The 12,536-nt window shown below is 42.1% G+C and overlaps 1 protein-coding gene across 2 annotated transcripts in view; it reads left to right on the top strand.

The window, feature by feature from the left end:
- cnksr2a (connector enhancer of kinase suppressor of Ras 2a) overlaps nt 1-12,536 on the top strand; it is a 54,307-nt gene that overhangs the window by 28,805 nt on the left and 12,966 nt on the right. For both annotated transcript variants that reach the window (XM_037079635.1, XM_037079637.1), the window contains exons 9-14: nt 371-517; nt 1,521-1,633; nt 1,766-1,920; nt 3,681-3,770; nt 5,352-5,566; nt 8,445-8,496. In XM_037079635.1, coding sequence (XP_036935530.1) covers nt 371-517; nt 1,521-1,633; nt 1,766-1,920; nt 3,681-3,770; nt 5,352-5,566; nt 8,445-8,496 — 772 coding nt within the window. The remainder of the gene's footprint in view (nt 1-370; nt 518-1,520; nt 1,634-1,765; nt 1,921-3,680; nt 3,771-5,351; nt 5,567-8,444; nt 8,497-12,536) is intronic.

Here is a 12,536-nt window from a genome sequence, read left to right on the forward strand (position 1 = left end):
AGAGGCTCGAGCAACAAGAGAAAATAAAGTTCTGGTGAGCGGATAGTAGCCGTTTGTGTTCACAAATGTCCTGGCAGAGTTTTGTGAAAAACAGTGGCTAAAAATGTAGCGAGATGTATGATAAGATGCATTTGTTTTGAAATTGAGGGCAGGTTACATCACATGAAAGCTCTATAGATAGACTTACCACCTCCACACCCACTTGCCTTTGCACAGAAGGCTCAACAAGCGAGGTCCAATCACGACGTGGACCGAATTCAAACTACGGGCTGAATATAAATGTGATGCACTGATTGTTCATTAAACAGATGATGATAACACACCAGCGGGTCAGCGGACACTCTGACCCTCTGGCGTCTCTCGTCCACAGGTGGGCTGGCAGTTACGTAACCTGGTCGGCTCGCTGAGGGCCGATAAAGGTGTCGTGTCCCTGACCCTGAAGAAGCGTCCCCAGAGCACGCTCAGCTCCGCCCCCGCTCTGCTGAAGAACATGCGCTGGAAACCCCTCGCTCTGCAGGTGGGACCGGCTCTACCTTTTATAGACTTTATTAAAACACTGCACTGGCCCACATAATTCCCCACGGCATTCCCACACTCCCTCCACGACTGCAGCCAAAGCGTATAATTAGGTCAGGGTACTGTGGCTCAGCAGGGTTTTGTTTGCCAGCTGAGACAAACTGGAATGACTGGAAGGGAGAATTGATGGCACCATCCACCCACATTCCCACTGCTCCAGCAAATTATGAAATACATCTCCCTAATTAACACTGATTATCTCCACAATCAGGAGGAAGCACAAAGCAAAACAGCTTTCTCTTCCCTCCATCACTGTGTTGATTTTAGGGGAACACTTAAAGTTATGACTAGAAATCATGTCTACGGGCTATATAACTAATTTGCTTTTAATAGTCTTTGGAAATGTAATTCCTGCCTGCAGATATGTTGACCTGCAACAGATGTTCCAGTCACATTTTTGCACAGATTTTGTCAGTGGAGGAGACCAAAAAACGAGCTAAAAGAGAGTGAATACTTCCTCAAATGACAGCTCATGTAATGGTGGGATCGCAAAATCACATTATTACATCCAGAAATAGTGACCAATGCCCCAACCTATCCATTTTTCTGTCCAAAACTCCTTCCATCGCACTCTATAATGCCTTTATTCAGTAGTATAAGTAATACTAAGATGAACACTGACTGCTGAGCTTTTGTTTGATATCTCATTTGACCAGACGTGAGCTTCTATGCCCACCCAAGAGCCTACAACAGCCAACAAACAGCTCTTTCCACTCTGTAACGGCATTATCCATTAGTATGAGTAATACTAAGATAGTCTGCAACCTGTGAAATATGGATTGACACCTCACTTGACCAGACAGAGCTTCTATGCCCACCCTAGAGCCTACAACAACCAACAAGTGATGGCAAATACATGGGATTATTTCTAAAAGATGTCAGAAACCTGTAAAAAAAAAAAAAGTATGTATTTAAAAGCTGTCCGTACCTGATCCTTTCTTCAGCCAACCAGAAGTCCTGGCAGCGGCTCGGCCACACCCTCAGGCACACCCACCAAGAACTCCGCCCTCCAGGACCTCCACATCCCCCCTCCACCTGCTGAGCCATACACACCCAGGTACAGTGTCTTCCTTTGGGGGAAAAAAAAAACAAAAACTGGTAGCTGATAAGAAAAGTAAAAACTGGTGACAGCAAAGAGGGGCTCTGACTCTTGACGACTATTCGTTTGCCGCCTCTGCTGTTGCCATAGGGATGAGACAGGAGCCTTGTCTGGAGATGAGGCATCACGTAACCACGGTGGCGTCAGCGTCGCTAAGCGCTCTGAGTCACCAAACTCCTTCCTGGATCAAGAGTCTCACCGGCGAGAAGAGGACGAGTCCGTGTACTGCACCACGCCGACATATGGTACGCCATTGTGATTAAAGTGTGTGTGTGTGTGTGTGTGTGTGTGTGTGAGAGGAAATAAGGGGGAGAACTGAGTTCAGTCTCATTCTGTTGTATTGAACCACTTCACAAAAAACAATCAGGGGCCTGAGAGTCCACCTGCCGCCCCAAGGCTGCTGATAGAAAAGTTTTAGAGGGTGATGGAGGAGAGCTCGGTGATAGAGCTGAAGAATGTATACAGATGAAAGATTTCATTTGAGTCCATATTAATACGTGTAATGACCTGTTTTTATTGCAACTCTGGGAAAAAAAAAGGCTGAATTTAACAACTTTATTCATTAAAAACACACAGGTAATAATTGAACCTCTCTATCATTGGCTCTCTGTGAGTCAGATGTAGGTCGTGACTGACTTCATGTGGCAAGCCTCTGGAAAGCTGAAGTGCCTGAAGCGATAAAATAAGTGCGAGTTCACCCTAAAATCAACGCAACATATTCCACCTCTCTCCTGCTATTTATGTTTCCAGATTGTTTTGGTGTGAGTTGCAGAGTTTTGGAGATATCAGCCGTGGTGACGTCTGCCTCCTCCTGAATATAATGGAGCTGGATGGCTCTCGGTTTCTGGTGCTCAGAGTTTCAAAGAAAGCATTTGAAAAACTCGATAGCAGTGTCTCTTTGCAGAAATCATCACTTGTTGTGAGTAGTTTCATGTAGGAACTATTTTCTCTCCATCGAACTACACCTGCTAATCGAATGACCAATGATGGAAAGAGTACTGAAAGTCCGTACTCAAGTACGAGTACAGTTACATTACTGAAGTATTACTCAACTACAATTAAATTTACTGGTGATAAAAGTGGATTATCTTGAGTAAACAGGTCATGATTTTATGAGAAAAGACATTCCTGTTGAGTTTTTCTCAAGTAGTTTCTGCTCCTTTCAGCACCACAAGCTGAGTGTAGTCTAGTTCCATTATGTTCAAGAGAAGTCAGACATCTCTGTGGCCGTTATCTCTAAAACTCAGCAACTCACAATCTAGAAGATAAACAGCACTACAGGTAGGAGGAAAAATATGAAATATCTATTTATTTATTTTTTCTGCCATACTTGCCAGCTAATTTGTCCTTTTTATTACCAAGTTCCTCAAGTTGTGCACTACTTTTCTGATGCCACAAGCTGGAATGGAGGTGAATTTAATTGCTGACTACTTGTGAATTCATTGTGGCAAATCTGGACTTGATGGGCTTTTTATATGGGTCTGTTATGGTGCTCATTAAACGCAATAAAATAAAACTGATAAACACATTTCTTATTGTTATTAATAGAGATTTAATGGATACTAAGACTGTCATCAACCTGTGACCTATAGAGCCCACAACAGCGGAAAACTGATTGTGTAGGCATGAGACCTACTGTCTGTTTTCCCACCTTAGCACCTGTTTCTGACTATTTCATATTAAAAAAGCTGGAGAGTAATTTAATAACTGATTAAGTGTTGCAGCTCTAAAATTTGACAGGTTGTTTATGAGCCAGTCTGTGTGTGTGTGTGTGTGTCCATTAAGTGCATTCACGGTGTTCATTTAACGCAATACGGTGAAACCAATGCACCGTTTTGTTATTGCTATTAATGGAACTCTATAAATCATGGATGAAGTAAACAAAAACTGTGCAACAATCCCTAAATCTCACATTTCAGAGGCTAAAAATGGAGCCAGCAAAACCTAATCCTCTCCAAGGAGAATATTAAGTTTTATAATTATGTGTGTGTGTTTGTACTTGTAGGCAGGCTGAGGCCCATCTCCATGCCTGTGGAGTGTAACTGGGTGGGCGACTATGAAGACCCAGCCAAGCTTAACAGAGAAAGCCGCAGAGGTGAGTGCCGGCGTGTGGAGTGCATATGTGTGTGTGCGCACCTCCCGAAGAGCCTGTTAGATTCAGTTAAATGTTCCCTTCGCTCTGTATTAAGACCAGATCAGTGTGTGTTGGAGTGTGTGTGTGTGTGTGTGTGTGCGAGAGAGAGAGAGAGATCAATGCGCCTCCATTCCTTTTCTGTAATTCTCTCTCTGATTAGCATCACAGAGAAACGAAATAAGAGGGGATGAGAGGGGGAGAAAAAAAAAAAAAAAGGTAGACAGTTGGCACAAAGGCAGAGAAAATGAAAGGGAGGAAGAATAAAAGCGTTGGAAAGGAGAGGAAGAGAGGAGGGAGGGAGGGAGGAGGAGGAGGAGGGAGGAGCAGGGAGAGAGAGAGAGAGAGAGAGAAAAAAAAGACTATTCTCCCTGACCTCCACCTGAATCACTCACGCAGTTGCCATGGCGACGCTGACAGCAGCTCTTCTCGGTGTCTCACTTTCCTCCGGCCGCTGCCTAGCAACCAGGGGAGGACAAGGGCGGAGGAGAAGGGAGTGAGACCTGAGTTTCCTCCCGAGGTGGAGCGGTACAAAAGAGGAAGTTGGTGGGAAGAGATGCCGAGAGCGTGAACCTGAACTAATCCAATAAACACACTCACAAAAAACCCCCCCAAAACTAGGTTATTGTCCTGGACGCCGTAACAGAAGGTGCTGGAATACGTCTGTCAGTCAATTTAGAGGCTGTGTGATAAATATTGGATGGAGCTGACATGGCGTTGTGAGTTTTCACGATTGAGCAAGAACGCAACACAGCGCTGGGGAGGATATTCAGTATAATGGATGTTAGCTATAATTTACAAAATGGACATCATGCTGTGTTGAAGACGACTTGAACACAGAGATTAAGACCATAAACGCATTATTAAACTGTTCACTGAGGTAATAAATCAAGTTGGAAGAAGGGTTGTTTTCTCATAAGCCTACATCCAATCGGACTTCATTCTGCAACCAACCAGTGGATTCAACGTTAGTTTAGGTCTCTCATTTTACTATCAGAACTTCTAGAGTTTCGTTTGGGGAAAAGTGTTTAAAAGCTTTTTAAGCATTCAGCAGACAGAATTCTTTTTAAACCGAACTGAACTGAATGTATGCTCGGCTAACACATGAGCTGACACAAACTGGGCTAACTAGCTAGCAGCATACTTTCTGTGTGTGTATGTAGAGTGTGTCACTGTTTCACAAACAAAAGTTATATTAAAAACATTTATTATGATTTTCAAAATATTTTCAATTATTTCGTGATTGTGTCCATGCTTACTTGCTCCTAATGACTGATTAGTTCAATAATGATGCTGTGATTAAAGGTCAAAGTCTGTAACTTAATGACTATATATTATTTTTAACACCACTGGTCTGATTTGAATGAATCTTTGAGTGAAGTGACCTTTTTGCCTTGTGTTTTATAGGAATATATTTCTTAATTTTAGTCTCATATAAACCCAAGAAAAACCTAAACGACATTAAAAAAAACTTCTGTAGCACTGAGATTAAGATCAATGCTGTAGAAAAAAACATCATTTTGAATGTGTTTATATATTCTACAGAAGCATCACTGATGCGTTACGTGGGACTGTCCACCATTGACGACCGGACCGGCCCTGACGACTACTCCTCCCACACAGCTCGCCCGGGCAAACGGTCCAATGACACGGCCAAACGCGCCAAGAGGCGGAGCCACCACAGCCAAAGCCCCTCCCACTATGTCCTCCAGACGAGTCAGAGAGATTCTCCGCCGAGAGATCCCGCCTCCATTTATCATGTGAGTCAATTAATGTTCACATGACGGACATTTTTTTTGTATTTAATCTGACAAATCATCAGGTTACAGCATCCTGATTAATTAGCTTTTGTTAGCTAATGTATGCTAACCTAAATCAATATATTGAATGAGTCGTTAGCATTGGAGTGACAGTGAAACAACAGCTAACGTAAGCAGACATTATGATTTGATCATGATTTGTCAGATTAAATATGTTAAGTGAACTAAGGACAGCTGTTCTTCCCTGTTTCCAGTCTTTGGGCCAAGCTAAGCTAAGATAAGCTAACAGCTGCTTTTCCATCTTTCAAGAATACTGATATAATATTGGTAGCAATCTGCTCCTTTCTATTCCCAGTCGTTAAGCCTAACCAAGATATGCTAAGCTAACGGCAGCTTTTTCAGGTTTATTGCTGCATCACAAATGTAAGAGCGGTATCAATCTTTTCATCTAATTCTTGCCAAGAAAGCAAACTGTCAAACTAGCTTTTAAGATAAGTTTTGGTGTTTTAGTGTGTTTTTAAATGCACAGCAGTGAGGTCTTAGCATCCATGTTGCTAAAGCCGATAAAGACAGAAGTTCCAGCATTTGAAAGTTGAAGTTAATTCTGCCTGTAGTTGCAGGTTTTAGCTTCCACATTGCGTTATGTAGTTGCATAATTGTGATCAAACCAGGTTATGAAACTCGTCTTCTTGACATCTCCCCTCAGCTGCCTCCTCAGAGTGAAGACAAGTCGAATGACGTAACGATGAGCCTCCTCTCTGATTTGTTTTGATACTCAGAGATTTGAGGGGAAAAGAGAAACCATTTGAGCTTCAACCCCCTGGTGAAAAAGCGCAGCAGTGGAGTGTGATCCGAGCGAATGCTGACTCCTTATTACCCCCCTGTCACTTCCATGACATCTGTCTGCCCTGGCTGTCCGTCTGAGCTCGCCGCTCGCACGTCCAGACAGTCGGCCTGGCCGGCGGCGACCTTATACGTCCTGACAGCGTCTCTTTGTAAATTAAATGTGTTTGCATGTGTGTGTGTGTGTGTGTGTGTGTGTGCATGCCTGTGTTTGCGCGAGTGTTTACAGTGTGCATGGCTGCTGCGATGGCAGATGGCGTGTCAGTGGGTGTGGGCGGGACCATGTCATCTGTCTTGCTGAGCGTGGGGCTGTGAGTGGCCGAGCTCCAGGCTCTGACATGTGTAATATCGTGACATCAGAGCCGGTGTGTCGGCCCCGTCTGACCTGTCGACAGAGGTCACATCTCATCACATATGCTGGCCGGAGGTGAATGATGTAGCTCAGAGGTTTTGTGAGAGGTTTAAGGTGGAGCGAACACGAGGTGAAAGTACTGCGATCTTGAAATAAACACCCATAAATCAGCTCGGAAATCATTAGTGTCAGTGTTTGGATCAGAGTTTTAACTGGTTGTGAATCAGTCTCAATTGAATAACGATGCCTCTTATGATCTACATAGACAAAAAAGAACACGGGTGAGTAGATTAACGATTATATTTTGTGCTCTAACGGTGGAAACACTACCACTTCTGTCCACAGGGGTCGCCAAAATCAACAACAGCACATATCCTCTGAGCCCTCCTGTAGCTTTAAGTCAAAATGTGCTGAATTAATCAGGAAAATGTGCTGAAAGTAGTACAAGTAAAAGTACTAAATGCAGAAAAATGTCCTGTGTAACTTTTTTACTATTATATATTATACCATTAGAGTTTTTATTACTCATGCATTAATGTAAAAGCAGGATTTTATTGTTGAAGTTGGTGGAAGTGGAGATAATTTTGAGCTATTTGCGTGTTTTTCTGGACTGCAACTAATGATTAATATTATAATGGATTGAGCTGCTGATTTATGTTCTAAGGTCCAGTCTACATGTTTAAAAGTACTATTTCACCTGGATCTGCAGATATTCAGACAAGATCATGATCAATGGTCTTCTTGTGAATCGGTCTGTATTATCATCCTGTTTTAATAAACTACGTTTGCTCTGAATAGTCAAACAAACCTCCAAAGCTCACAACATGGACGCGTACTTACTCCGCGGCAATTTTGGAGCACAGGTCTTAACTGTATTAGCTGTTTTTTGTACATTTTTATATGTTTTGTGTTCAGAAGTCTGAATCTGCGAAGTGGCTTTTGAAGAAGATTCTCAAGTACCTCAAATGTGTGCCTATGTACACGACTTCAGTGAATGTAATCAGCTTCGTCCCCCTTCTGGAAACTGTAGAAAAGAAAAGATGCGTCCCATGACTGCAGAACTTGCCTTAGAAAAATCATGTTTTTACGTTTTCGTCAGCATCCCAGTGATCCAGTGACAGATGTCTGTACATCAGTGGCTGCATTTCAAACAGGAAGTGCTGATGATTAATTCGGCGTTACTGTCAAAGGTGTCAGTCACCAACATGTAAACAAACGCAGGCTTTGTAGTTCACAGCTAACTAACAGACTGAGCATCAGACCTTGAAACCTCTCTGCTAGATGTTTGTCCTTCATGTTTTGCTTACTGAAGATTCAGTTTAATCCCACGAGGCACCTGCGCTCTATTTTCCCCTCACTTCCTCGTCACCTGGACGTCCTATTGTGCCACCGCTCCCTCCCTTCCCATCCTGTCCCTCTGTTCTATGTTTAGAGGTGTGATCGCTGCTGAAGTCCTCCACGAGGTTGACTTTTCCAACCCGGCGTGTGAGAAAGAGATAATGAGCGAGTTTCCCTCCGAATCCGTGCGCCTGCCGCCTCCACTGCTCTGCTCCCTGTGATCTGTCATCTTTTATATCCCAGGATTCTTTGCAGCAAACAAAAGGCCACTGATTCATCCTGACAGCCTGCTCACCCTCCCTCTCCTTCTCTTTCCTTTTTTTTTGGTTTCCAACATGCTCTCAGACATACCAACAGTCCTCCTCTCTGCAGTCAAAGACCAGGAAGAAGAATCGAGGTAAGCAGAGACGCCACCTCTTCAAATTTTGTTTTGTTTTTTTCCGGCAGGAGCTGCCGTCACACTCGCCCTGCCGCGGCCGTTCATTCGTTCCCTCGCTCTCTGAGGGACGTCAAGCTAATGGACGGTGTACAAAAACGCGAGAACAGCTGCTGCTTCCATCGAACCCATTATCTCAGTTACACTTTAATTTGCAGGTCTATAATCGGCTGACAATATCCTTGAAAATCTACGCAAAGAACATGTATTTTTCATTAGAATAGAAACAAAATGGTGAGACTTTAATTAGTTAGGTTGTGTTTACAGACAGTTTGTCATTTTCAGAGCAATTTCCATCAATTTTCACCCAAATGAATCTTTAATGGAACTGAATTAGGTTTCACAGAGCAGTTGCTAGTCTTCCCGGGGTGTTTAGTCACTGTCAGTCACAAAACAACAACAACAACAACGAATTTAAACAAGGCCAGTACAGAAAGATCAGGAAATTAATGAAATAACAACACAAACACACTCGATAACCAATTCTATGCTCACCTGTGGAGGGATTTCCCTTCTAGACGAGATTCAAGACAACACAACATTCTCGTTTGTGTCATCATTTGAGGCTGATATGATTTCTGTGCTCAGAATTATGCAGATATTGTTTCATTTCATCTCTGCAGACAGCAGGATATCTTCCACCTCGATGAAAAGCCCATTTTCACTGGATGTGCGCCGCAGGTTTTTAAAAGTTTCCACACGGCATGTGGAGCCGCATGACTGGCTCACAAACTAGCTGTGATGATACAAAACCGTCTCGTATGTCTTAAAACTGAGATTAAAGGCGAGAGAGAGAAACTTTCCTCTCTTCATCGAACATAGGGTACAAACTGTAGGCTTAAAGGCGTAGCATCACGCGACAACAAGCATAATCATCAGGACAGAAACACAAACAATACAATTCTGACTATCCTGCCATCACCTTGAATAAAGTACAACCGGCAGAACACTCTGAATTTATAAGACATCATCAGAATCGTCCAGCCGCAGCACCGTGATCAGAATCTGCATCAACATCAGCGTGAAACTCTGCACAGTGATGCTCAAGCTTCCCTGTGAAGTAGCAGGAAACCTTAATATTTTTATATTAGCAGCTGCTGTGCACTCAGAGAGGACTCTCTAATGGTCGCAGCTAATTAGGAGCAAATAATTAGAGAAGCATCGCTGAACACAGCGGCTGCATCATTTCCTTTCCAGGAACTTTCCTATGAATTTATCTGGAAAAGCACAGAATACATATTGGTATGTTTCTGCATTAAAAAAGAGAGAAATATGTTGAAACTAAGCATTTCTTTGTGCTTTGTTTACTTTTTCTGTGGTAAAAACACTGTGCTTATGCTCTGTCTAGGTTTTTGGCACAAATAATCCACTTGGCTAGGTTTAGAAAAAGATCGTGATTTGTTTTAAAACACCTGTTTTGGTCGCCACAAAAGGGGCTGAAAATGTCAGGAGGTTCTGCTGTGAACAGCTGGTTTTCTTGCCACAAACACGAGTTTGTCTCAAAAATCTGAGTTGTTTCATGCTTACAAATGTCAAAACACAGTCTCAGTCTCATCCCTGACATCCCCTCAAACCTGCTGATCTGAAAGTTAGGTTGAAAACAATCGCTGAAAATAAGGTGAATATTAACTTTTAACTTTTTACTGAAGTAAGTGATGATTCTATTTGTCACGTATTTTCAAGATTCAGCCTGAAAATAATGATTTTTATCCATTTTTTTAATATACATTTTTGAGATTAGCAGTCGTTTCAGTGCTGTGTTGGTCATTTATTGATATTTATGCTGTGTCAGTGAAAAGATGCCGTTCGGTCACCCAATCAAACCCACATCTTCCTCTTGTTTACTTCATCTGTCAATATATAAATATATAACCCATCTCTTCTGTACATTGGGAATTTATCCGACTGGAGTTGCCAAATTAACAGCTGCTTGAAGCCGAGTCCCCACAAACAGTAGGTTTAAAAAAACACATTTCCTCCCGTCTTGTGCCGAGAGACGACTGTATTTGCATTTTAACACATCATGATGATTTTGCAGATTTTCGGACTGGACTGCAGGCGAGGCAGTTTCCAGTCTGTTAGCTATACACTCTGCACTTAGTCCACATCAACATTTACATATGGAAATGCAGTGATTCAGCACTTCTTTATATAGGACAGGACAGTAGAGCTGAAAACGACTTAAAATGGCATTAAGAGTGTATTATAAAGTTAAAAGCTACATCATATATCCTTAAAAATCCTTTTGTTTTCCTCTGGTTCAGATGATTGCACTCTCTGTGTCTCTCTGGTATCAGTTTGTCCTCCTCTTTGACCGAAGCTTCTCTCTTCCTCTCACCACACTAACGAGGATCAACATGTTGGAAGTGATTCTGTCGCTCCTTTCACCATCTGCCATCGCGCAAGGCTCTGAAAAAAAGCTTAAGCTCCGTCTGCACTTTCTCTCAGGCTTTGTTTGTTTACCGCAATTAAACCAAAGTTTGAAAATGAATGCGATAATAATGAGTCATTTTCATTTTTAATCTCTTGCCTTCATCTCCATAATCAATAACAGGTTAAAAGGAAAGCAGACTCCCACAATTTCAGTCTCACATTTAAAGAAAACCAAGAATTATTCTGGTACTAAAATTATGTAATGACTTTCTAAAAGCTCTGCAGCCTCATCAGAGACCTAATGAAGTATTAGTTACGGGTCCGTCCTGAAGCCAGAACTCAAATTGGTGATGGTATCAGGCCGTTCAGTGGAGCTGCTGCTGAGAAATTAAATTAAAAGTAAAAGGAGCGAACTTCAGGATGTAAAATGTCCTCTCTGCCAAACTATATGTACAGTCAAAGTAAAATAAAATCCATCATAGGAAGAGAAAAGCCGAGGCTCTGGTCTTCTGTCTCATCTTGTTGTACACAGGTGATAATGTTCTTAATTTACGTTATGTTACGTTACGTTACGAGAGCAGAGAGTGACACATTAAACCAATCAACAATTTATTGACTTAAACATCCTTTTAGCTTCAGTTGTACAGATTTAGCTATATGAAGAAATCTGTATGTGTTAGCATGGTGTCGTTAGCATCAAGCGTGGTTTTAGACTGTTATTGTTGTTTAACCTAATTTTCCTTCGGGGATTAAGAAAGCATCTATTGCCGATACATATTGCCTTCTTTTTATCGCCCTGGCCTACGTGAAAGTCCTGTGTTTGTGTAACCCAACCGTTCACCAAAGCTTCCTCCTTATTCTGATTTTGTTGCTCTTTATATCTTTCAACCTGACTTCCTCCTTTGCCACTGTAATAACTGCTATGGCCACTAGAGGTCACTGCCTAACAAGAAACATCAAACTAAATGGTCACTTTTTGAATGAGGACTGAGGCTGTTTATGACTTCATTTTAACATGTTTCTCAGTTATAATTGGTCATTAATTTATATAACATTTGAGCTCAGTTCTTACAGATTTTCAGGATATTTTCAGACCTTTCTCACGCTGCATGTTTGAACTGTAGTTTTCTTGTTCAGTGGAAGAAAGATGTTTCGTTTAAAGAAAGACTGCACTGCATAAATGGAATATTGAATTTTATCCGCGTCTTTAAAGTTGCCAGACTTTTGATGCAGCACAAAAGAAGTTTCTTGGCGGTCCCTCGACTGGGAGCTAAAGTTTGCCTGGTAATCTCTAATGAGGAGCCTGCTGTGAAAATGTTACGGGGCTTTTTATGCCAGAAGGAAGGGGGGAAAAAAAAAAAAATAAATAAAAGGGAATCTTTATTAAACACCCCTTACCTTTACTGCAGTGCTGCAGCGTTCTGTCAAATCCGGAGGCTGAACTCCCGCCAAGAATTATTGCTACATCAGGATGTGGCACTTTGTGAACGCTTTTATTTCACACTATGATGAAAGAGTGAGCGCTTACAAGCGGCATTAGCACGAGGCTCCGCCGTCTGACTGACAGCTCTTCTTGTTTTCCACCCAACTTTCCTTCAGCTCTTCTGATTTATATTCTCTGTTTGTCA

This window comes from Acanthopagrus latus, chromosome 19 (genome assembly GCF_904848185.1).
Source record: "Acanthopagrus latus isolate v.2019 chromosome 19, fAcaLat1.1, whole genome shotgun sequence".
Classification (NCBI taxonomy): domain Eukaryota; kingdom Metazoa; phylum Chordata; class Actinopteri; order Spariformes; family Sparidae; genus Acanthopagrus; species Acanthopagrus latus.